Source organism: Phyllostomus hastatus, unplaced genomic scaffold (genome assembly GCF_019186645.2).
Source record: "Phyllostomus hastatus isolate PE091 unplaced genomic scaffold, TTU_PhHast_1.1 phas_contig_196, whole genome shotgun sequence".
NCBI lineage: Eukaryota > Metazoa > Chordata > Mammalia > Chiroptera > Phyllostomidae > Phyllostomus > Phyllostomus hastatus.
The window spans coordinates 24,272,005-24,298,478 of record NW_025333709.1 but is presented as its reverse complement, the minus strand read 5'-3'; the positions used below and the strand labels follow the sequence as shown (position 1 = coordinate 24,298,478).

Genomic DNA, 26,474 nt, shown 5'->3' with positions numbered 1-26,474 from the left:
AAGACAATCAAGCAGAATTATTTATTTCAAAAGGCTAATGAAAAAATCTCATCCCTGGTGAGAATAATCAATAAAAAAATAAGGGAGATACATATAAACATATTAGAATAAAAAGGGGAATCTGAGTATAGATGTAGCAGAGATATAAATGGTCAGAGAATACTATAATTGTTTTAATAAACTGTTAATAAACTTGAAAACTTTGGTGTAATGGAAAATTTTCAGGAATCCAATGAAAATAAACTAACAAGAAAAACAGAACTAGAGACATGAAAACATGGAACAGACTGACAGCTGCTAGAGGAAAGGTAAGAGAGGGCGATGGTGGAAGGAAGGGGAAGGGATCCATCAAAAAACATGTGTGAATGACTCATGGACACGGACAACAGAGAGGGGACTGACTGTGGGCAAGAAGGATGGGCTGGGTGGAAGGGCTGCAAAAGGGAAGAAAATTGGAATGTAATAGAATAAACAAAAAAAAAATGCAATTGAAACTTCTCAGAAAGAAAACACCAGATCCAGACAGTTTTATAATTAAATTCTATCAAACATTCAAACTTATATAAACTCATACGAGAAAAAAAAAAGAAATACTTCCCCATTACTTTTATAGACGTAAAACCATAACGCCAAAGCCAGGCAAGGTGGTACAAAGAAGAAAAACTGTAGGCCAATATCACTGGTTTATACAGATAATGTATCAGAAGAAAAAAATGCTCCAGCCAAGATGGAGGAGTAAGTAGAAACCCTTCGCTTCCTTGCACAACCAAAAGGAGGATTATATCAATCTAAAAATAAACAACCAGAAGTGCCAGAAAATTAAACTGCATGGAACTCCGACAACCAAGGAAATAAAGAAACAGTCAACCAGACCAACCAGGCCAGCAGGAGCCAGACCAGACAGAAGGGCAGTCAGAGAGAACACAGGCACGGCGGTGGACAAAGCGGGCGGGGCTGGCTGAAGAGGAAACTGAGACTCAGAGCTCACTGTGGACTATGGCGGGTGTTGCCACAGTAAGAAAAACTCCCAGTCTCCCATGAGAATTTGTTGGAAAGTGGGGCTAGAGCCCAGCAAGAAAGCTGCATTGTTCCCTCTTGGACTACTCGCCCACACGCAGCACCGCAGCGCAGCGAAGCGAAGAGGGTTGCCCGGCCCTGGTGAATATCTAAGGCACCACCCCCTTACAACTTAACAGGTACATGGAGACAAAGAAATATGGCACAAATGAAAGAACAGGGCAAAACTCCAGAAACAGAGCTAAGCTATAAGGAAATAGCCAACCTATGTGATGCAGAGTTCAAAACCCTGATAATCAAGATGCTCACAGAACTGATTGAGCTTGATCACAAAATAAACAAATGAAGGCTACCCAAAGTGAAATAAAGCAAAATATTCATGGAACCAACCGTGACAGGAAGGAAACCAGGACTCAAGCCAATAATTTGGAACAAAAGGAAGAAATAAACATTCAACTGGAACAGAATAAAGAAAGAAATTCAAAAAAATGAGGAGAGGTTTAGAAATCTCTGGGACAACTTTAAATGTTTCAATATCCGAATCATAGGGGTGCCAGAAGAAGAGGAAGAGCAAGAAATTGAAAACTTATTTGAACAAATAATGAACGAAAACTTCCCCAATCTGGCGAAGGAAACAGACTTCCAGGAAGTCCAGGAAGCTCAGAGAGTCCCAAAGAAGTTGGACCAAAGGAGGAACACACCAAGGCACATCATAATTACATTACCCAAGATGAAAGATAAAGAATCTTAAAAGCAGCAAGAGGAAAGGAGAGAGTTACCTACAAAGGAGTTCCATAAGACTATCAGCTGATTTCTCAAAAGAAACCTTTCAGGCAAGAAGGGGCTGGAAAGAAGTATTCAAAGTCATGAAAGGCAAGAGCCGATATCCAAGATTACTCTATCCAGCAAAGCTATCATTTAGGGCAGATAAAGTGCTTCTCAGATAAGGTCAAGTTAAAAGAGTTCATCATCACCAAGCCCTTACTATATGAAATGTTAAAGGGACTTATCTAAGAAATTGGAGAAGATAAAAACAATTAATAGTAAAATGACAACAAACTCACAACTATCAACAACTGAACCTAAAAAACAGAAAAACAAAAACAAATACTAAGCAAACAACCAGAACAGGAACAGAATCAGAGAAATGCATATCACATGGAGCGTTTTCAGTGGGGAAGGAGAGGGGAAGAACGGGTGGGGAAAGGTAAAGGAAATAAGAAGCATAATTGGTAGGCATAAAATAGACAAGGAAAGGTTAAAAATGGTACAGGAAACAAAGAAGTCAAAGAACTTATCTGTACAACCCATGAACATGAACTATGGTGGGTGGAAATGCTGGAGAGTTGGGGGGTGCACAGAGTGGAGGGGGGATAGAGGGGAAAAACTGGGAAAACTGTAATGGCATAATCAATAGAATGTACTTTAAAAAAGGAATAAAGTACTGATACATGCTACATGGATGAACCCTGAAACAAAATGCCAAATACAAAAAGCCACATATTGTATGATTCTATTTATGCAAAGTCCAGAACACACAAATCCACAGAGAAAGAAAAGCAGATTAGGGGAGGGTGGTATAGGGAGATAGATAGCAGATGGGAGGTTTCCTTTTGAATAATGGTTACACACATTGTGAATACACAAAGGTTAGGTTGTCCTTTATTTAGTCCTTGTCCTGAGTAACATTTTTATTTAAGTCAAACAATCAAAGAAGGTGGAGGAGGTGAAATACCTGGACAGCTTGGACATTTGCTACCTTTCCATCTATGTCTCCTCATTTCCTTCCAGTATTCTATGTCACTAGGCAGCTATACTAACTTGTTCCTCCCAGGAGTACAAAGTTCAGGTATGTCAAACCTTAGAGTGTGGTCAAGCTTCAGATATTGACATCATATTATTAGTAAGTAATAAGGTGTCAACAATATAAGACAATTGGAATTTTTCTATTAACTCAATTAAAGGAACAAAAGATACAAACTCTTGATAAACTACATGAAAAGTCTATATGCAATACAAAATTTGTTACCAATTTTTAAATGACAAAGCTGCAATTTAATCCATTTTGTTTCATTCATTAATTATAAGTCGAAAAAATCTAGGTAGATTTTCTATCACTGTCATGAACTAAAAAATATGTTAGATAGTCTGCAAGTTTTACCTTGCAAGTTCCTTTGGTCTGAACTTCCACCATGTGTCTGGCTCCAGGAATAGGACTTTATATTCATGTTTTTGAGACTACAAACAAAAAAGATAAAAGCATTTAAAAAATAATTACTTCTATGAAATTGAATTCATCGTATCCAAATTCACAGCATGTTAAAACTGAAATAACCTAAAAGATTATCTAATTATGATGAGTGTGTTAAACTGGTAAAAATGCACAATCTCTTTGTCCCAGCAACTAACTTCCAGAAATTTATGCTACTGATAAATACTTATATAAGAGTGCAAAGGTATATATACACCAGGATATCCAATTCATCATTATTTGTATTAGCAAAAGAACAGAAAAGCAAACAACTCAGTGGCTTATGGAACTAGCTAAATAAATGCATGGACAACCATACAATGAAAATATTATACTGTAATTTTTTTAATTCCATATGTGTTAACGAGAAAAGATCCTTAATATAAATGTTGAGAAAGATACAGAATTTTCAGTTGGGTAAAAGAGGATTATTCACACATTTGTACATGTATAGAAAACTTCTGGAAAGACTTTCAAAAACAATATTGAAAGTATCTCAAGGGAGCAAGATTCTAAGCATTCTTCATGACAGTTTGAATATTTACCATAGGTATGCATGACTTTTGTAACTTGAAAACTATTTTAAGTAATATCTCATTCTATTTTTCAAAACTCTTTATAAACTAAAAAGCCAAGCTCTACACCTATGCACTAACTAGATCCATCTCCTCTCTCCATCTCAATGATAATTAATTTCAGCAATTCTCCCCTCTTTCTGAGGCATCATTAATTTTTCCCTCCTTCTTGAATCTATCCCATCACATTCAGCTTTTTCTCCCATCTTACTCTTAACCCCACCTCCCCTGCCAGCTATCTTCCAATTGTCCTGCTCTCCTTTGTAGGAAAATGTCTCAAAATAATTACTATACTCTGCCCTGGTTGGCATAGCTCAGTGGTTTGAGTGCGGGCCTGCGAACCATAGGGCCACCAGTTCGATTCCCAGTCAGAGCACATGCCTGGGTTGCAGGCCGGGTCCTCAGTAGTGGGTGTGTGAGAGGCAACCACTCACTGATGTTTCTCTGCCTCTCTTTCTCCTTCCCTTCCCCTCTCTCTAAAAATAAATAAATAAAATCTTTTTTAAAAATTACTATATTCTTTGTCTCCAATTTCTCTCCTAGCCTTATAAACCCACTCCCATTGGCTATTCCACAGAAAGTGGGCACCAAGACAATTAAGTACGTCCTCACTGGAAAGTGCTACAGTTAACTCTCAGTCCTCCTCTTACTTGATCCTCGGCAGCAATTGTCCCAGTTCCTCACTCTCTTCCCCTTACACTTTTCACCACACATTATTGTTTTTCCTTGCCCCACGGAGTAGATTTTCTCATTCTTTTTCGCTAGTCCCTCCTTTTCACCCAGACCTCTTCTCACAATGGAATGCCCCAGACTTAGTCCTTAGGTCCTCTACTCTGACCTGCACTCACTCATTTGTTGGCTTTAAATATTATAATCCATATGGTAATGACTCACTCACATATATCTTTAGCCTAAAACTTGCTTCTGAACTCCAGATTTCTAGATCCGAGTATCTGTTCAGCAAACTTCATCGTTAAATCTAAACTTTTTAAAACTCTTACCCTACACCCACCCCAAAAGTACTCTACCTGATCCCTTCTCCATCTCAGCTGATGACAGGCTCCAGTTACACAGGCCAAAACCCAACTTTAATGGCTCTCGTCATACCTGACTCCTCTCTTTCACATCCATGTCAATTCAACGAGAAGTTCAGATGGCTCTACTTTCAAAATATATCTAGAATCTACTCACTACTCACTGTCACCTCCACTGCTACCACATCAGTCTGAGCCACATGCTCTCTTACTTTATCGCTACAGTCCTCCAACTAGTCTCCCTGCTTCATCCTTGCCCCCACCCCACCCAAGTCTGTTCTCAGCACAGCACCACATTGAGTGATCCTGTTAATAGACCATGTCACTATTCTGATCAAAACCATCTGTTGTGGACTGAACATTTGTATCCCCTCAAGTCCCATAGGTGAAAACCCAAATCCTACCATGTGACTGTTTTAGGACACAGGGCCTTTAAGGAGACAATTAAGGTTAACTGAACTCACAGTGGTGGGGTCCTGATCCTTAATAAACAGAGACACCAAAGAACTCACTCTCTCCACCATGAGAAAACACAGCGAGAAGGTGGCCATCTGGAAGCCAGGAAGAGAACTCTCACAGGAAACCAATATGCATCTTTGAGACCAATATGCATCCTTCTAAGTTGACAGCAGGAAACCGACCCTGCCAGAACTTAATCTGGGACTTCCAGCCTCCAGAACTGTGAGAAAAATTAATTTCTGTTGTGCAAGCCAGACAGTCTGTGGTATTTTGTTATGGCAGCTGAAGCAGGCTAATACATCTTCCCTGTCACTCAAAGTAAAGTCCTTACAGTGATCTAGGAGCCCTTCCATAATTTGCCCTACCATCTCCCCAGTCACCATTAGCTCTCTGACCTCATCTCCCACTACTGGTCCCTTCAGCTTTGTGACAAGATGCCAAAAGTGATCAATGCTACTTTCTGCCATTACTGACGCAAAGCCCAAGTCAACCCAGACAATGAGGTAGGAGATGACATAACACCCTGTAATGAGCCTACTCACATTTCCTCTCTTCGTATCACCACCAAATTTCATATAACTCATGAAGGGCCTGGCCTTGGTCTCTAATTACCTAAAAGGATGTGATGCAGCTCCTAAGATCAAATCAATTTTAAATGCACACACACAGAAGAAAGGGAAGACTATTAAAGACTTTTTCAATTCCCATTATCAATAGAAAAATCTTAATAATATATTACTGGAGGATTCTAACTGACTTGTATCAAGTTATGTAACAGCCCACAAAGGAAGTTGTATATATATATTTAAAGCAAAGTAGTAAGTTTTGCCAGCTGCCACTAAGCACACTTGACTGCCCCTATTTATCATCAACTCACTGCCTAGCTACCTTTATAAATGACAGTCAAGACAGTAAGAGATGGTTATCGTCCATCTTTCCTACTCCGCCACAGCTCTCATTATCTTGCTACTAAAAGTAAAAAGTGATTCTCTTTCTTTACAGTAATTCCTATGTCTACTTCTTTATAGAAAAAATGAGTATAGTACTCTACAAAAAGCAAGAGTCCTTTATACTTCTGAGTTGGGAAAGGCCAAGGAATCAATATTGAAAAAATAGCTTTATGTTTTCAATTATTATATAAGAAAAAAGGAAAAAAGCAAACACAGGAAGCGGAAGGCTAAATGAAAATCAGAAACACAGTAATTTGTGGCCACCTTTCTTATCCATGTAGGAAAACAAAGTGTTAAAAAACATTTTAAGATGACAGCAGAAAGCCAAGGAAAACCTACAGAGAAGTCAAATAAGGTTAAGGAGCAAAGCACGATCCTATGGTGAATATATTAGTGTAGAAATTAGGAACTCTTAAGGCCAGAAAGCAAACAGAATTTCAGCTCCCAATACACTAAAACTGAGTCCTTTTATTTCCATTATTGCCTCTGTGCAAAAGTAAAATCACATGTGCTTTCAAAAGACACATAATTTTCTTCAGAAAAATGAAGAGTCACACCTTCAAGACAGTACAAGTGCACCAGACACAGAAAAGGAGGTACAGGCAAGATGTGTACAAAATTCATTCACTAAAGAAGCATAATTGGAGCTTCATGTGCCAGGTATGTGCTAATCCTGAGGAAGAAACCCAACAATACTCCATATTCACAAACACTTCATTCATCAATTTACTCAAGGAATATATATTTACTATATGCTGACCATAGTGCTGTACCTTGTTAATTCAATGATGAATAAAACAACAGTCCTACCCTCAAGAATATATAGATGGCCTACAGCCAAATACAGCCCACCAGCCAATATTTGTACAGCCTAAGAGTAAAGAATAGTTTCCACATCTTTAAAAGTTTCTTTAAAAATAAAAGAAAAAAATATGCAACAGAGACTGTATATGGCCTGTAAAACCTAAAATATTTACTATCTGGCATTTTATAGAGCCAACCCCATGGCCTACTGATAAAAATAGTGTGCTTAATGCCATGACATAGTAAGCCAGGATGCCATGAAAGCAGAAAGATGACCAACTCAGCTTTTTAGTAAGCCAATTAATGCTAACTTCCTAAAAAACATGACATGAAAGCTGAGCAAAAAAGGAATCTGACAAATTCAGATAAGTAAAAATAGTTGAGTTTACAAAATTCTGCATTTCTCAGAATAGCAAAAGTTTCAAAAGAAACTTTTGAACAAGGACCACCAAATTTTGATTCTGCCAAATAAGGGTAGTAAGAAAAACAATATACATACATACATATATATATATACACACACACACAAACATATCTATATTCACACATAAACATAAATTTATAATACCACTACCTTTTCATAAAAGACATCAAAAACCAAAAATAACCTTATAATTTAAATATTAAATCTCAGAACTTGAAAGCTGAAAAAATCTAGTTTTATGGAAAAACTATTCCTGCTTTTCTCATTTTCAGAGAAAGCTAAATTACAGACAGTCCAAGAACTGTTTGGTTGGTTGATTCACTTATGTCATTAATATACCAAATAATTTCAAACCCACTATGACAGACTTATAACAATATATGGTACAAACCAAAGCAACATATGGCTTCATTTCCCATGCCTGTAGGTTTGTATTATCTATTATTATAGGAGATACCTTCTTTTCAAATGCTTCTTTTGCTGAAAAACAGAGAAAATCATTTTTAATAATATTAAGTATGACCTTGATGTTTTAAAAATGTGATTTTTTCATAATTTGAAAATTATAGATCTGTGCTAATTTTACTCAACTCTACTTCTAAATATCACTTCTGAGTATACAAAAAATTAAAGTACAGGTAAACAATGAATAATAATTTGAATAATAAATACTAAAGTAGTAATCAGAGAAAATTATTAAATAAAAACGATGTGACCTAAGATTTACATTACATGGATTAACAGCATAAATCTAAAAAATAGCTATCATTAAAAATGCGCTAAGCCCTGGCTGAGTGGCCCAGTTGTTGGAGCATCATCCTACGCACCAACAGGCTGAAGGTTTGAAACCTGGTCGAGGCACATACAGGAGACAACCGATCAATGTTTCTCTCTCACACCGATGTTTGTTTCCCTCGCTCTCTTTTTTTAAATGAATAAATATAATAAATAAAAATGAATGAATACACCCTTGAATGAGGATTAAAATATACATGTTTTACATATATTTATGTATGTTATATAAATGTATATATTTATAATATATTATAATGTAATATATATTTATAAATTTACCATTTTAATATCACAGGTACATTATTATCAAATAAATTCCATACTTTATTTGGATTTTAGTTTTCTCAAAAGTCCTTTTCTGTTGAGAATCTTAACCAGGATTAGCATGATAGATAGATAGATAGATATAGATAGATATGCATGTATTTATATGTAAATATTTACATATATTTAAATATATATTTCTATTATATATTTATATACATGTTTATTATATTTTATATGTATTTATCATGCTAATCCTGATTAATATTCTGAACAGAAAATGATTTTTGCAGAAGAAAAACCAAAATCCAAATAAAGTATAGAATTTACTTAATAGTAATGTATCTGTGATATTAAAATGTCTAATAAAAAACAGATATTTGGTCTTCATCCTGTCTCTGGCACAGAGCTCCTAAAACCCTTGGAATTTCCTAAGTGATGAGAACTTAAAAGGTGTTTCTTATGTTAATAAAATGACTTCTGGAATGCACATTAGGATGGGGGCTGGTTTCCAGCTGCACTAAGCTGGTAATTAGAAGATTGAAACTACCAGCCTCACCCAAGACCAAGGGGTTGGAGAGAGGGAGTGAAGATTGAGTTCAATCACCTAAAGCCAATGATTTAATCCATCACACCTATGTAATGAAGCCTCCATAAAAACCTAAAAGGACTGGGTTCACAGAACTTCTAGGTTGATGCTGGTGAACATGTGATGGTGCTGAGAGAGTGGTGGGCCTGGAATCAAGGGCACAGATGCTCCGAGCCTTTTCCCCATACCTTTCCAGTGAATTGCTTCCATCTGGCTGTTCCCGAGTTAATCCTTTTATAACAACTTAGTAATCTTACATGTACTAAGGTGGGGGGATGATGGTGGGGATGGTACAGGGCAGAGGGGAATAAAGGGGAGAAAAAATGGGGTAACTGTAATAGCATAATCAATAAAATATATTAAAACTAAAAATAACTTGGTAATCTTGTGAGTAAACAGGTTTTCCTGAGATCTGTGAGACACTTGAGAAAATTCATTAAACCCAAGGTGGGGGGTCAATGTAACCTCCAATTGCAGCCCACGGGTTAGAAGCACAGCTAAGAACTTGGGCTTGCCACTGGCATTTAAAGGGAAGGGCAGTCTTGTAGAACTGAGCCCTTTACCTGTGGAATCTATTTCCAGATAAATAGTGTCAGAATCGAGGAGAATTCCCGGACATCCTGGTGTGTCCAAGAATTGCTTACTGGTGTGGGGAAGGCTACACACACACACACGCACGCACGCACGCACGTGCATGTGTTGGAACGGGGTCCAGGAACCCTTTCTGGTACCAATGTTAATTTCTTAGTCTTGACAAAGGTATCGTGGTTATGTAAGATGTTAACATTAGGGAAAAATGGGTGAGCCGTACACACAATAGGAACTCTACACTACCTTTGCAACCTTTCCATAAACCTAAAATTATTCCAAAATGAAATTTAAAAACAAACAAAAAACTATAAACAGACATCAAAGAAAACTAAGATGTAATGCTTTGAAATAAAGAAAACATTACTATACACTTTTGTGTAAAAGATTTTCTTATAAAACTACCTTTTCCCCAAGAAATTACACCATTCAAGAAATTAATAATGAACCATAATGAATACGCCTTACAATGAAATTACTTGAAAGTTTTAAAAGTTCTGTATACTCTCTTGCAACTCAATAATGAAAAGACAAATAATCCAATTTAAAAATGGCAAAAGACTTGAACAGACAACTATTCAAAGCAGATAAACAAATGATGAATAACCACACAAAAAGATTCTCAATATCATTAAGCCATCAGGGAAATGCAAATCAGACCATGGAGATACCACTTCACCACCAGCAGGACATAGGCTACAATCAAAAAGACAGATAATAGTAAGAGTTGGTGCTGATGTGGCCAAGCTGGAACCTTCACAAACTACTAGTGAGAATGTAAAATTGTGCAGTTGCTCTGGAAAAGTTTAACAGTTCCTAAACATGTGAGACATACACATGTATGTTTACAGCAACATTATTCATAATAGCCAAAAACTAGAAACAACCCAAATGCTCATCAACTGATGAATGGATAAATAAAACAGCATATCCATACAATGGAATATTATTCAGCCATAAGAAGGAATGAGGTACTGATACCCACTACGACATGGATGAATCTTGAAAACATTATGCTAAGTGAAAGAAGCCATTTATAAAGACCACATATCACATGATCACATTTATATGAAATGTCCAGAATAGGCAAACCTATAGAGACAGACAGTAGATCAGTGGTTGCCTAGGGCTGGGAGAAGTTGGAAAGAAATGAGGAGTGGCTTCTGACAGGTGCAAGATCTTTTTGAAGTGATACAAATATTCTAAAATTGATCGTAGTGATGGCTGTACAACTCTGGCTACACTAAAAACCATGTGAACATATCTCAATAAAGTTGGTGAAACGAGTTCTGCTTATTAATTTAATATTACTACTGCTGTGGTGGTTGCTGTAGCAAAGGTATGTTGAACCACCACTAAGCATTCTTCATTCTCCTTTAACATTTACAATAATCCTAGGGGTTTACAGATGAAGGCAACAGTGGGACTTGGAGAGTATAAATAACTTGCACAATTTGTACAACTAGTAACTAGCAAATCCAAGATTGCTCTTCCACCTATCATACTGTTGTTTTTAGTTTTAGTTGTGTTGGTATTTTCATATTCTGAAGTTCTCACTTTAATATAGGGTGGGGCAAAGTAGGTTTACAGTTGTTCGTATGGAAAACTCCATAATTAATAAAGAATAATACAAGAATAAACTGCATACTCACAACTGTAAGCCTATTATTTGCCCACCCCTGTATTTAGTTCAAAGAAGGAATACAGAAAAAGTTAATATCTGAAATAGCAAACTCAAGTTTCTCCTACACAGTACATTTATCATAAAAGAAAGTCTAAGTAAAAATATTACTTATATGTCTCAATAAGAATTCCCCATACAGCCCTGGCTGGTGTGGCTCAGTGGATTGAGCACTGGCCTGTGAACTGAAAGGTCACTGGTTCGATTCCCAGTCAGGGCACATGCTTGGGTTGTGGGCCAGGTTCCCTGGGTTGTGAGAGGCAACAATAGATGTCTCTTACATGTCAATGTTTCTCTCTCCTTGTCTCTCCCTTCCCCTCTCTTTAAAAAGTAAATTCAATAAAAAAAAATTACCCATATGAAATTCAAACCATTCATGTAACTAAACATTTCATGACAAAAGCCATCTTCAATGAATAGACACTTATACCAATAAAGAAGTACAAATTTTACCTATGATCCACCTGTAGAATCAGTTTGAGAGCCCTTTTTACTCTTTTACTACCCTCCATTAAAATCAAACCAACCTAGGAAAGACTGGTGGTTAACAATGCAAATTCCATTTTAGAAAACTGGAACCAGAGTATACCAGACAACTGTAACCAACTTAGGCTACTCTGAAACCCAAGTAGAAAATCTGATTTACTTCTGACAAGATCTCCATTGATCACATGAAACTTAAACATGCCACGCATGTTCTATGCATATTATAAAAATTAACTCATTTAATCTTCATAAGTTTTGAGATAAGACTACATCTTTTACTTTATTAACATAAGAATAGTTATAATTTTATGTATATTAGAAATCCAGTTATAAATTCAAGTTAATTATAACTCTTTTTTAAAAAGTTATATGCCCCTCAAAATACAAGTACTAAGAGAATTTTTTCTTTCTATTATTCAATATTATCTGGAATCTGATATCTATTCTTACCACGATTCTGGTTCCATTCATGTGCTTCTCCTAAGTACTTTACATCAAACTGGTACCGTCCATTTATATAAAAATAATCATCAGTACTAAGAATGATTCCACTTGGATTATCCTCTTGTAAAGTCCTGTAAATGATAAATGGAATTATTTTCATTAATTTTTCTTCTAAATTCTCTCCTAATTTTTATAAGGTCATAACCCAAATTAAAAATTCAATTATTATTATTTAAAAGAGTAAGGCTACCATAATATTCAAACAAATCACATTAGAAACTCTGTAGCAGAAGTCTGACTTCCAAGGCAAATGATCTAAGGCAAGTTTATTTTGCTTTATATAAATCATTATTTCAGAAATGTTTTAATGTTATAAAGGTATTTACCCTTAACTGTAAAAGTTTAAAGATTAACAAATTTTTAATTATCAAGAAAACTTGGTAACTTAAAATGTTTCAGAATCTCATCCCCCTAATCTGGTCACTTGCTACAGAATGATCTTCACCTACCCTAAGTGCAAGGCCACTTCAAGGTAGGCAGCAGCCTTGGTACGGTATTTTCAAAAGCAGATTGCTCTTTGTATATATATTGCTATAAATTTAGTGAGTGTGCCAAAACCATCCCAAAATATAATGTAAATAGACTACTAATTTAATCTGTTAAATTATACAAAGCTAAGACAGTTTTGTGGGATTTTTTTTATCTCTTCTCTTTCCTGGTTTTGGGATATATCTTCTACATAACTGAAATACATACAAAAACTAAACAAATAGAATACAACAATGCTACCATTCTTGACCATATGTAAAATATCACTGTTTATTCTCTCTTCTAAAATATGTGTAAATGTATCTAAAAGCTAAAATCTCTGAATTTAACTTTCGTTAGCACCTACTAAGTGCCAAGCACTGTTGTCTGCAAGCGCTGAGCATACATCAGTGAACAAAAAAAGTAAAAATTCTTACACTCATGGAACTTACATTCTAGTGAATGCTCACTTGATCTCCCCACCTTCTGAGACTCCTACACTTATCCTCATATCTGTTAGGTTTTCCCTTCTCTGACACTTCCTCTTTTCCCTTTAAACATGTATGCATCTCAGCTATCTTTAAAATTTTTCACCACACTTCTAGAACCCCTTTCCACTATTACCCACCTTCTCTCCTTCCCTTAAATGCTCTATTATCAATGCTCCCTTTACCCTCCCCCCCAACCTTCACAGTGAAACAAAATTGTTTTTAAGACAGCCATTTATGACCTCCTTTCCAGTAAGTCCAAAAGCCTTTTGCAGCCCTTATTTTCCTTGGGCTTGCACTAGTTTAACATTGTGCACTATTTTCTCTGAAAAAACTTGACTTATATGTCTCTACACTTACCAGTTACTACTCTCTATTCATTCGAAAAAGTATTAGCACTGGCTGATGTTGCTCAGTGGACTGAGGCCAGGCCTGCAAACTAAAGAGTCACTGGTTCGATTCCCAGTTAGGGCACATGCCTGGGTTTCAGGCCAGGTCCCCAGTAAGAGGGCACATGAGAGGCAACCACACCTTGATGTTTCTGTCCCTCTCTTTCTCCCTCCCTTACCTTTTCTCTAAAAATAAATAAAATCATAATAAATAAATAAATACATACATACATACATATATACTAGTAAGTTCCTACTTTGTGAAAAGTGATTCTTTCTTGTTGTTGATTTTAGAAAGAGGGGAAGGGAGGAAAGGGGTGAAGAGAGAGAGAAACATCATTTTGTTGTTCCACATATTTATGCATTCATTGGTTGATTCTTGTATGTGTCCTGATCAGGGACTGAACTGCAACCTTTGTGTATCTAACCAACTGAGCTACCAGACCAAGGTCAAAAAAACACTTCTTCCTCTTCCCATTTTCAAACTGTAGCTGCCTCTTGCCCTAAAGGCCCTGAAATCTAAACTGTACCACAGTTCTATTACCTTTCATTCCAAAAGGTAACATCTTTCATTCCCATCTTTCACAAAATGTAGTATCATGACTGATTTCAATATCCGTAATATTGAGTTTAAATGCTTTATTATTGTTATCATTAAATCAATGAGAAAAGCCTATAATACGTCTATAGAAGCATATACTCATAAGTGTATGAGTAGAACATGTAGAAATTTACTGGGAGATAAATCTAAACAAGGAAAGCATATCACAAATCCACTGAAAATGAGCTTATCAAGGACATTCCCAAGCAATGTTCACTAAGACCAGATACAGCCATGACCAAACAAAAAAGACCCAGCTAAGAAGAGCTGAGAGCAACGAGTTAAAATGTGAAAGAAAACGAAAGAACTGGCAAATACAATATATTAGATATTAAAATCTTCAGGAAATTAAAGGTTAAGGGGGAGATGCTTTGAAAACAATGCTCTTTAACTAGTACCAGTGAAAACACAACAAAGCTGCCTACAAACCCTGACTCCAGTTCTCTCCAACCAAGGCACCCACAACCTACCTTCACTACAAAAGGGAGACAGATGAATTTATATAAGATAAAATAATGGAAGGCACCATGTTTTACAAGTTCTCTGACTACCAGCGACTCATCCTGTGCTCTCTTCCTTCAAATCACACATTTCTAAAAGCATTACTTAACATGCTACAATCCCAAATTTCCAATTACCAGTAAAATTCTTGTACCTAAGACTTTCTTGAATTCAAAATCTATTACGGCTATTTAACTCTAATCAAAGAGGAACTTATCTTTCTCCCACTCAAATTAGTTTTCTTTCACATAAAGCTATTTCACAAACTCACAATCTTGGAATCATCTTTAATTTTTTTTCTTTTATTCCACCTCTTAAAATGATAATATAAGATGAAAAAAATCAATAAAAATTTCTGGTGAAAATAGTGCAATTAGCCACAAAGTCAGAAAAAAAAAACAGTAGGAGGAAAACATTTTAGGGGTTACTAAACATCTCTATTAAGCAAAAGCACATATTCATATCCTATTTTATAAATGTTCAGGTTTGTGAACTATACTTTTAAAAATTCAATTAAACCTCATACCTTGCCAAAAAAGATTTTCCTGATCCTGGAAGCCCTCTGAGAAGAACGAGAATTAGTCCAACATAAGATGTCTTCTTTATGATAACCTGAGATGGTGGAGTTTCTTGTACTTGATAAGCACTTGTTCCTTCTTTGCTTCTCCATACGTTTGCTGGGAAAGGGTAAGAAATGACTGGGGAAGGAAATGTATAACTGACGGGTCTCCAGGGTGTAGCTGTGGTGACAACAGGAGCTACAAAGCCACGGTTTCCTTGAAAGAGGTCAAAAGCAGGCATCAGTGGATTCCACATTGGTGGAGGTGGAGGAGGCATCAGTACAGGGACAGGGGTAAGTACTGGGCAGTACTTGTAATCCTTCCCCTTTGGTGGCAATTCACGATGCTTGTGGGGCTTGAAACTGAATTCTTCAGAAGGTACAAACACATCAGGGACAGAAGTAGATTTCTGACCTGTACCTAGTAAACCAAGCCCTGGATTTTGCCCACTATGGGTTAAAGGAGCCTGAGGTTCATTGGCATCGAAATCTACAGGGGCTTGAGAAAACCGAGTTTCAACATACTCAGATTCTAAGAGCTCTTTCTCTCTTTGATCGAGATAACTACAACCCACCACAGTGTTATTTGCTACATTTGAAGAACTGGGAAGAGAATCTTCCAATGTGTTATCCTTTATATAATTTTTGGGCTCATTTGAAACTGACCATGAACTTAAGGGGTTTGAACTTAAAATAGAATTCTCTAAATTTTCACTGTTTGAATCCCTATGTTCTGTAGAAAGAATGGGAGTCATACCACTTGAATCTGAATTTATAAATGCACTCAGGTCACTAAAACTATTAACACCTCGCAAAGGCAAAAATGAGTCTACTTTGTCATCAGGAGGAGAGTTCAAGTTCTCAAAAGCATTCTGTATTAAAGAATCCAAGTCTTCAGTTAGGTTCAGGTCCAAGTGTGAATTCACTTTTGAATCTTCACTCTCTTCTTCAGGACACTTTTCCATTATTTCACATCCTGCTGCACTTACTTGGTTCTCAGAAGCAATGATGCTTTTTGAAGATGATCCTTTTATCTTGGTATCATTGGCAGATAATTCTAATAAACTATCCATGACAATGTCAACTGTACAACAATAAGAATAATAGCAATAAAATATATATCTATATGTATTGAAAATAGTAAAATATAATTTAATTAAAATATACATATAATTATACTGAATTTTGAATTGAATAGAATTTAGAGAAATTTATAAATATTCAAACTTTAAAATCAATACTTTACTAATATACTAGTCTGTATTAGTGAAATGCCTGAAAGATAGAGACATGCAATGTTGTTACTTACAAATAGTATCAAATTAGGTTAATAAAAACTGCCATCAAGTAGACAGTCTCTGATGAATTTATTGAGTAAATGTAAAAAATCTGTAATTATATAACTTAAGGTTGTTTCTAAAGATCCTAAAACCAGTTGATTTTGACGAATACTTACGTACTACATGTCCTTTAAATAATAAGTATTTATATTTCTCTTCTAGTAAATCTGATTTGATGATGTGGTCCATGCTATGAATTTCACTTAGTAAAATACAATATGTAAGAGCATGTACCTGCATATCAGATACACTTTGTACAAAGATGGGTAAGACACTGTTTTACTACTATACATAAAGGAATTGTGCAGATTAATAAATAAAAACTGCCAGTGATAAAGATGGTCACAGAAATATAAAGTACATTTGTAGGGAGTAGTCAATAATATTATAATAACGGTATATGGTGCCAGATGAGTACAGATTTATCAGGGTAACCACTTCATAATGTATGTAAATGTCTAATCACTACATTGTATACCTGAAACTAATATAATATTGTATGTCAACTGTAACTAAAAAATTACTTTTAAAAATAAAAAAACCGTTTTAAGGATTTTCTGCAGGGTAATGGAGGCAATTAAAGATAATTACATTAGTAGACAATTACATTACAGATTAAATAATGCATACTTTTAATATACAAATGCCACAGCAGCCTTATAGGAAAGTAAGGAAAGATTTCACATAGGGTAATATGGAAACCAGGACTTGAGGAGTAAAAGGAAACCTGTCACACACGGAAGGGAAAGGCAAAGCCAGTCCTGAAAACACAAAGCATGTTTAAGGCATTAAAAGAAGCTGGGGACACACAATAGTAGAATGGATGAGAGAAGGAGATAAAACTGGAAAAGGGAAATCAGGGGAAACCTGAAGGTGTCCTGTATGTCACGGTAAGAAATATCTATTTTTTTTCTAAGGGCACTTGAAGGGAAACTACCTGTCATAGCATTTGGGCTGAAAGTATTATATGTACCACCTCACTGAATCCTCAAAAAATACTATGAGGTATAGAATTCCCAATAAATAGATAAAGAAAATCAAGTTCAAGAAGTACATTAACTTGGCCCAAGTCACACAGATAGTAAGTGACAGATCCATGACTGGTAAGTCTGACTCAAATGCTGAGCTCTTCCCATTACAACACAAACAGGGAGCTGTTAGAATTGTGAAGCATTTGAAATTTGTGGCTTTTTTGTTTTATGTTTGTGTTCCGTCTTCTGTTTTTTTAAGGAAAATAAATATGGAAATAACACAGCAGGCAGGTTAACAGCTCTCATATGGAGTCAGAACACTAGCATTTAAATCCCTACTTGCTGGCTATGACACTTTGAACATGTTTAACTTTCCTAAGCCTGATTTTCTCATTTGAAATATGGGGATAATAAAAGTACCTACCTCATAGGGTGGCTGTGAGGATTAAATGAGATAATCCATGAAAAATTGCTGTGCACAAGGACTGGCACCTAGTAAGCACCCAATTAATGTTCCCTTAAGAAGAAAAACAAAGATGCATTGGAGGGGAGAAGCCTGACAGAGAGATCAGTTAGGAGATTATAGCAATACTACTATAAAAGCTAGAAGCCCTAAACACAGGAAAAAAAGAAATAAAGAAAATACAACAGGTATTTCTATGAAAGAAAACATACATGATTGAAAAACCACAAAAGAAAATATGAACCAAAAAAAATTAATGTGTATAAAAGAAAAAGCAGTATTATATTAAAATAAAAAGTCAAGACATAGATCACACAATGAAAAGTCCTTAACACAGACTATTGAAAAATATTAAAATGATAAACAAACAACAAAAACACATAAACAATTCACACAAGAATAATTTATACACAAAATGTTAATATTCTTCTTTATTTAAAAAACTGAAAAAACAAAAAAATAAAGAAACAAAACTTAAAAGTAATTTTATTCCTATTAAAATCTTAAAACACCACTACACAATTCTGAAAAGGCTATGGTGAAACCACTATATTTATTCAGGGCTGGTATACCTCCTTGGTAGGCAATTTTGCAGTGTTTCCAAGAGCTGAAAACTGCTCTGACCCACAACCTGAGAAAAAAAACTTAAGGACTAAGAAAAAAAGGCCAAAAGAAAGAAAAACTATTTGTTCCAAGATATTCTCTGAAATATTTATCATTCATGAAAAACTTAGATATAATCAAATAACTTAGAACACAACAACTCAGTGGAAAACTAATAGAAATAAATTTAAAGATTCCAGCAACAGTGAAAAAATGCTTATGTTAGGTTAAGTTTAAAAAGCTGAATATGACGAGGACCCATTTAGAGCTCTACTCGTTTGATGAATCAGATTTCACAAACATCTTGAATATCCCTTTAATAAAGGGGACAATTAAGTTGGAGAAAAAAAAGCTGAATATGCAATTTCATCAATGCTACTATTCAAACTACTCAAAATTATCGGTATTTATGAGCAAGGTGTAAGGAAGATCCTAGAAAAAATTATTTTTGTTAGGATTGGGGGTAATATTTTTCCTCTAATTCGTCATTGCTATGTTAAGTTTATATGCAACAGGTAAATTTTTAAGACATCAAAATTAGGAAATATATATGAAAGCCACACTTATAAAATTCTACACACCATTATTTCTGAGTATCATGTGGACTGCTGAAAATTGTTTTTTCTGCATTTATATGATAACAGGATAGATATGCTCATATCGCAGACCATGGAATAAATAAAAATGGAAATTTATCATGCATTACCAAGACATTCCAAACCTAGAATAATTATATCTTATAGTAATCACAGTCGATAGCAATACTAAGCATCAACATTTAATTTACTCATCCAGTTAACTTTGATAGTGTCCCTTCTGAAGCAAACATACTTCTAAATAATTTATTACAAGTCATTAGTAACTCACTATGTTGCAGGCTTTACCAACACACACACACACCCCTTGATCCTCACCAAATAAGTAATATGAGGTACATACTATTATTTTTCTCATTGACAGATAAGAAAACCGAGACCCAAAGAGGTTAAGCTGCAGAGCTGGAAATCCAACCCAGGTTTCTTGACTCCAAAGCCAATGTTTTGAAACCATACTACTCTACTAGCCTCAACCCTTGTCAGCTCTCATTCCCACAATTATAATTACCTTTTCACTGAATAAACAGTTACTGAAGTCCTACTAAGAGTCATTTGCTGTATTAGTGGCTGGGGATATATCAGTAAAAAAAAAATAGTTTTTAAAGTCTGTCTTTATGGACATTACATTCTAGGACAGTTGTTCTGGGCTGGGGATGATTTTGACCCCCAAGGAACAATGACAATATATGGAGACATTTTTAATTGTCACTACTAGGGATTGGAGGATGTGCTACTGGAATCCAGTGGGTACAGGCCAGGGATGTTACTGAATATCCTACGGTAAACAAGAGAGCCACTCACAGGAAAGAATTATTTAGTTTAAAACATCAATAGTGCCAACCTGGTCTAGCAAGGAGGGAAAAAATAAAATATGATAATTATATATATGCCTTACATCAAGAACTGTACATTTCTTGAAAGCAGAAACTACACTTTGTTCTTCATATTCCTCATAATACCCAACTTAGAACCCTTCCCACAGCAGATGCTCAGTAAGTGATGAACAAAATAGAAATAAGGCAGTCATTTCTCTGGATTACTACTAGTCATGGTATAGTGCATGAAGTCTTATAAGATACAAAGGGTTCAAACTAAACTTTTTCTCACCTTTGAAATCACATTCAGAAAGCATCAAATACACTACATCGGGATCCAGATCAGAAAACATCTCTGAGATATTGATGAAGAGTTCTTCCTTATCTTTTGTTTCACACATGGAAGGAAGAGTAGTTGGCTCCTCATGACTAGCAACACTGGATACAACTTCCTTAAAGTTTGCAGTCTTCCGAAAAGGACTTCCCCCAAGATTTTTCCTTCTCCTTGGCATTCTGACTTCCAAAACTAAAATGTTTCCCTTTTAATATGTAAGGCGTTTAATATTTAAGTCATACCTCAAAGAAAACAGGGTTAAATATCTTGCACAATCCAGCAGTAATAGGACCTAAAATAGAAAGCAAGTAGAAACACTGAGACTATATAGTTACTTTTCATTTCTAAAATTGGAATATCATTATTTAACTGTAAGGAAGTACCATCAACTCTGGCAGCAAAGCCAAAAAGCAGTCAAACAATTTCTCCCTCTCCAAAATATTCAAGTTTTGCCAGGATCAAACATGTTAAATAGTAAGATCTTAACAAATGTAGCATTTTCAGAACAGTGAGTACACTGTTGTAATATCATGATTTCTGTGAAGAAAAACTGTAAGACAGTACTGAACACCCACACTGGGTGTCTAATAGGCATCACAAACTCAGCATGTCCAAAACTGAGCTCCTGATCATCTCTTTCCAACCTGCTCCTCTCAGTCTTTCCTATCTCAGTGCAACTCTATGCATCCAACTGCTCAGGTCAAAAATCTTGGAATAATTCTGGACTCTTCTCATCCCACATCCAATCAGTAAGCCATTTTTGTCAGCACAATCGGTAAAACGTATCCAGAATATGATCATTCCTCACCATCCTCAGTGCTACCACAGCTTCTTGCCTGGATTACTATTAAGAGTCTCCTAACCAATCTTCCTGCTTCCACTCTTGCCCCTTCAGTCTACTTAGCAAATCAATCAGAGTGACTTAGTTAAACTATAGGTCAGATCTTGCCTCTTCTCTGTTAAACTATCCACTAAGCTCCCTATCTCACTCAGGGTAGAAGCCAGAGTCCTTAAAAGGGTGTATAACCCACATACTTGTTACCTCAATGATGTCATCCCCATCCTTTTTTCATTGCTCATGTCATTCCAGATACACTGTACCTCCTTGCTCTTCCTAAAACACATTAGCCAGACTCCCACCTGAGAACCTTTACACCTCGGTTCCCTTTACCTGAATTACTATTCTCCCAGGTATTATTTCTCACCGCCTTCCTATCATTACTCAAATGTTACCCTCTTAGAAGTCAGTCCCCTAACACCACTCTAACCTTCTTCCCTTACTTGAATTTTCTACATAACACTTAACTATCTTCTAACATGGTACATTACTTTATTTGTTTTACTTATTTATTGTATTTACTAGCCATATTCCAGTAAAGCATAAGCTCTACAACAGGAGGCAGTCCACTTGCTTTCTCTGCCTAATAAACATTTTAACTTAACATATCCACAACTAAATGTTTGATATTGTCCCCAAAATCTGCTCTAACCATTTGATTGGCTACTATCACCTGTACTCTTACCTCCTAAATGGTCTAATTCCAACCCTTAACCCCTACATTTTATTTTCAACTTATCAGCCAGAATGATCTTCATTCAACATAAGTCAGAATGAATCAGGGTCTGCTATAAATCCTCAAGAGGTTCTCCACGTCACTCAACGTAAAAACTAACATTCTTAACCATGGCCCACCTCCCTGTTGGCCTTTGATACTCTTCCTCAAGGTATATGCATTGTTTTCTCCTTCAAATCTTTGTTCAGGTGTCTCATTCAATAACTTCTTCCTTGATTACCCAATTTACAATCATATCCCCCACTCCCTCTGCCCCATTCTCCTTTCCCTACTAACCACCCACTGCCCTTAACACTTTCTAACATACAATAAATTTTACCTTTTAATTAAATGTATTGTGTCATAGTTCTCTCCATCTTCCAGAACTGCACTGTTATTATGGAAGCCACCAGCCACATGTGCCTATTTAAATTTAAATCACATTTTTACATACAATAATACCAGATAAAGTAGAATTTAGAGCAAAGAAAATTACCAAAGAAGTGCATTATATAATCACAAAGGATCAGTCCACCAGAAAGATATAGCAAGACACATTTGTCTAAATGTGTAGGATCAAACAACAGAGCCACTAAAGAAATCAAACAGAAACTGACAGAAATGAAATAGACAAATCCACAATTCTAATTCAGAGACTCTACTACCCCTTTCTCAACAATTTATGGATTAACTAGACAGATCTGCAAGGATACAGAATTCGTAACACCATTAAAAGATCTAATCAACATTTATAGAACACACCACTGAATAATTGCAGAATATGCATTCTTCTTTAAGTGTTCACAGAACATAAAAGAAGGCAGACCATATCTTAGCCTATAAAACAAACCTCAACAAATTTAAAAGAACTGAAATCAGCCCTGGCTGGCGTAGCTCAGTGGATTGAGTGCGGGCTGCGAACCAAAGTGTTGCAGGTTCGATTCCCAGTCAGGGTACATGCCTGGGTTGCAGGCCATGACCCCCAGCAACTGCACATTGATGTTTGTCTCTCTCTCCCTTTCTCCCTCCCTTCCCTCTCTAAAAAAATAAATAAATAAAATCTTAAAAAAAAAAAAGAACTGAAATCATACAAAGTATGTTCTCTGACCACAGTGAAATCAAACTAGAAATCAGTAACAGATAACAAGGAAATCTCCAAACACTTGGAACCTAAGCAATATACTAAATAATCCATAGGTCAAAGAAGAAGTCTCAAGGAAAATTTAAAAATACATTGAAATAAACAAAAATAATAATACGCCATATCAAAATCTGTAGAAAACAGCTAAAGCAGCAACGACAAAAATTTATAGCACTAAATGCATACACCAGAAGAGAGAAGTCTCTCTTGCCCAGACAAGTGTGACTCAGTTGGTTGGGTGTCATCCAGTTTGATTCCCAGCCACATGCCTGGGTTGTGGTTTCAGTCCCAGTTAGGGTAGCACAAGGAGAGGCAACTGATCGATGTTTCTCTTTCACATCCACGTTTCTCTCCCTCTCTTTCTCCCTCCCTTCCCTTCTCTCTAAAAAAAGAAATAAAGTATTTTTTAAAATTTAAAAGAGAAGTCTCAAATCAATAATGTAAGCCCCACCCCAAGAACCTAGAAAAAGAGCAAATAAACCCAAAGCCAATAAAAGGCAATAAATTTAAGAGCAGAAATAAATGAAATTGAAAACAGAAAGAAATTAGATCGATGAAACAAACTGGTGGTTCTTTGGTGAGTAAAACTGATGAGTCTCTAAGCAAAACTGACAGAGAAAAAAGAGGAACACAAATTATTAATATAAGAAATTAAACACAGGATATTACTACAGACTATGTAAACATCTAAGGACTAATAAGGGAATCCTTTAAAGAAACTGAATAAAACATAAAACTAATAAGGGAATCCTATGAACAATCTACACACAAAAGTTTGACAACATAAATGAAATGGACTAATTTCTCAAAAACCAAAAACTACCACAACTTACCCAGCCTATGGCTTTTAATGAAATTTAATTCATAATTTTAAAACTCCCAAAGTAGATATTCCAGGCCCAAATGGCTTCCATGGAGAATTCTACCAAAGATTTTTAGGGAAAATTAGCTTTACCTCTATACAAGGTCTTCCAAAAATAGAAATGGGGAACACTTCCCAGTTTATTTTATGAAGTCATATTATCCTGATACCAAAATCAGATGAAGCCAATAAAAAAACCTATATCCCTGGCTGATACGGCTCAGTGGATTGAGTGCTGGCCTGTGAACTGAAAGGTCCTGGTTCGATTCCCAGTCAGAGCACACGCCTGGGTTGTGAGACAGGTCCACAGTAAGGAGCATGTGAGAGGCAACCATACATTGATGTTTCTCTCCCTCTCTTTCTCTCTTCCTTCTCCTCTCTCTAAAAATAAATATATAAAATCTTGTTTTAGCCCCAGCTGATGTGGCTCAGTGGATTGAGCACTGGCCTGAGAACTATAGGGTCACTTGTTCAATTCCCACTCAAGGCACATGCCAGGGTTGTGGGCCAGGTTCTCCAGTGCGGGGTGCACAAGAGGCAATTATACACTGATGTTTCTCTCCTTCTCCCTCCCTTCCCCTCTATCTAAAGATAAATAAATAAAATCTTTTAAAAATAAATAAAATCTTTTTTAAAAACCTACAAACTAATATCCCTTATGAATACAGATGTAAAAATACTTAACAAAATATTATCAAATATGAATCAGCAATGTATAATAAAGAATTTTTTCCAGAAATTTATTGGGGTTTTTTCCAGGGATGCAAAACTGGTTCAGTGTTTTCAAAAATCAGTTAACCCACCATACCAATAAGCTAAAGAAAAAAAAATCACAACCATGTCAAAGAAGAAAAAAACATGACAAAATTTAACATCCATTCATGACAAAAACTACCAGAAAAATAGGAATAGTGGAGAACTTCCTCAACTTGATTAAAAACATCTATAAAAAGCCCACAGTTAACATTATATTTAATGGTGAAATACTAAATGCTTTCGTCCTAAAATTGAGAATAAGGCAAGATGTCCACTCTAGCCACTGTTATTCAACATAATGCTGAAAGTTGTAGCCTGTGACGTGAGAAACGGAAATAAGAGACCAGAAAGGAAGAAACAGAAGTGTCCCTACTTGCAGATGACATAGTTGTCTATATACAAAAATCCCCCAAAAATCTACAAAATCTCCAACAAATAAATAGTTTCAGCAAAGTGCAGAATACAGGTATACCTTGGAGATACTGCAGGTTCATTTCCAGTACACTGCAATAGAGGGAATATCACAATAAAGCAAGTCATACATCTTTAGGTTTTCCAGTGCATATAAAAGTTACATTTACACTATACTATAGTCTATTAAGTATACAATAGCATTATGTTTAGAAAAACAGTGTACATATTTTAACTTAAAAATATTTTATTGCAAAATAGACAAGGGAGGTTAAGAATAGTATGGGAAATGTAGAAGCTAAAAGAACTTATGACACATGGACATGAACTAAAGGGGGGAATGTGGGTGGGAGAGGGTGTGCAGGGTGGAGGTGAATGAAGGGGGGAAATGGGACAACTGTAATAGCATAATCAATAAAATATATTTAAAAGATATTTTATTGCTAAAAATTGCTAACGATTATTTGAATCTTCAGAAAGTCATAATATTTTTGCTAGTGGAGGATCTTCCCTTGATGTTGATGGCTGACTGATCAGGGTGGTGATTGCTGAAGGCAGGGGTGACTGTGTCAATGTCCTAAAATAAAATAACAACGAACTCTGCCATATCAGTCGACTCTTCCTTCCAGGAACAATTTCTCTGTAGCATGTGGTACTGTTTGATAGCATTTTACCCACACAGTAGGACTTTCAGAATTGGAAGTCAATCCTCTCAAACCCAGCTGCTACTTTATCAACTAAGTTTATGTATTATTCTAACTCCTTTGTTGTCATTTCAATAATCTTCACAGCATCTTCCCCAGGAGTAGATTCCATCTCAAGAAACCACTTTCTTTCCTTATCCATAAGAAGCAACTCCTCATCTATTAGAGTTTTCCAGTAAGATTGCAGCAATCCAGTCAAATCTTCAGGCTCCACTTCTAATTCTAGTTCTCTTGCTATATCCACCAATATCTGTGGTTAGTTCCTCCACTAAAGTCTTGAACCTCTCAAAGTCATCCATGAGATTAAAATAAACTTCTTCTAAACTCCTATTAATGTTTATGTTTTGACCTCTTATCATGAATCACAAATGTTCTTAATGGAATCTAAAATGGTGAATCCTTTCCAGAAGGTTTTCAATTTACTCCACCTAGATCTGAGGAATCACTATCCACAGCAGCTACAGGCTTACAAAATGTATTTCTTAAATAGTAAGACTT

General features: G+C 35.8%; 1 protein-coding gene across 10 annotated transcripts in view; it reads right to left on the bottom strand.

The window, feature by feature from the left end:
• N4BP2 (NEDD4 binding protein 2) overlaps nucleotides 1-26,474 on the bottom strand; it is a 101,816-nt gene that overhangs the window by 47,083 nt on the left and 28,259 nt on the right. For 3 of the 10 annotated variants that reach the window (XM_045834140.1, XM_045834145.1, XM_045834141.1), the window contains exons 3-8: nucleotides 22,443-22,525; nucleotides 20,508-20,841; nucleotides 15,395-16,511; nucleotides 12,368-12,492; nucleotides 7,906-7,994; nucleotides 3,179-3,255 (exon numbers count right to left, since the gene is read on the bottom strand). In XM_045834140.1, coding sequence (XP_045690096.1) covers nucleotides 3,179-3,255; nucleotides 7,906-7,994; nucleotides 12,368-12,492; nucleotides 15,395-16,511; nucleotides 20,508-20,727 — 1,628 coding nt within the window. In that variant the 5' untranslated portion in view covers nucleotides 20,728-20,841; nucleotides 22,443-22,525. Of the gene's footprint in view, nucleotides 1-3,178; nucleotides 3,256-7,905; nucleotides 7,995-12,367; nucleotides 12,493-15,394; nucleotides 16,512-18,162; nucleotides 18,256-20,507; nucleotides 20,842-22,442; nucleotides 22,526-25,333; nucleotides 25,366-26,474 lie in introns of those variants that run through there. The other 7 variants (XM_045834144.1, XM_045834143.1, XM_045834146.1 and 4 more) reach the window with 6 other exon arrangements.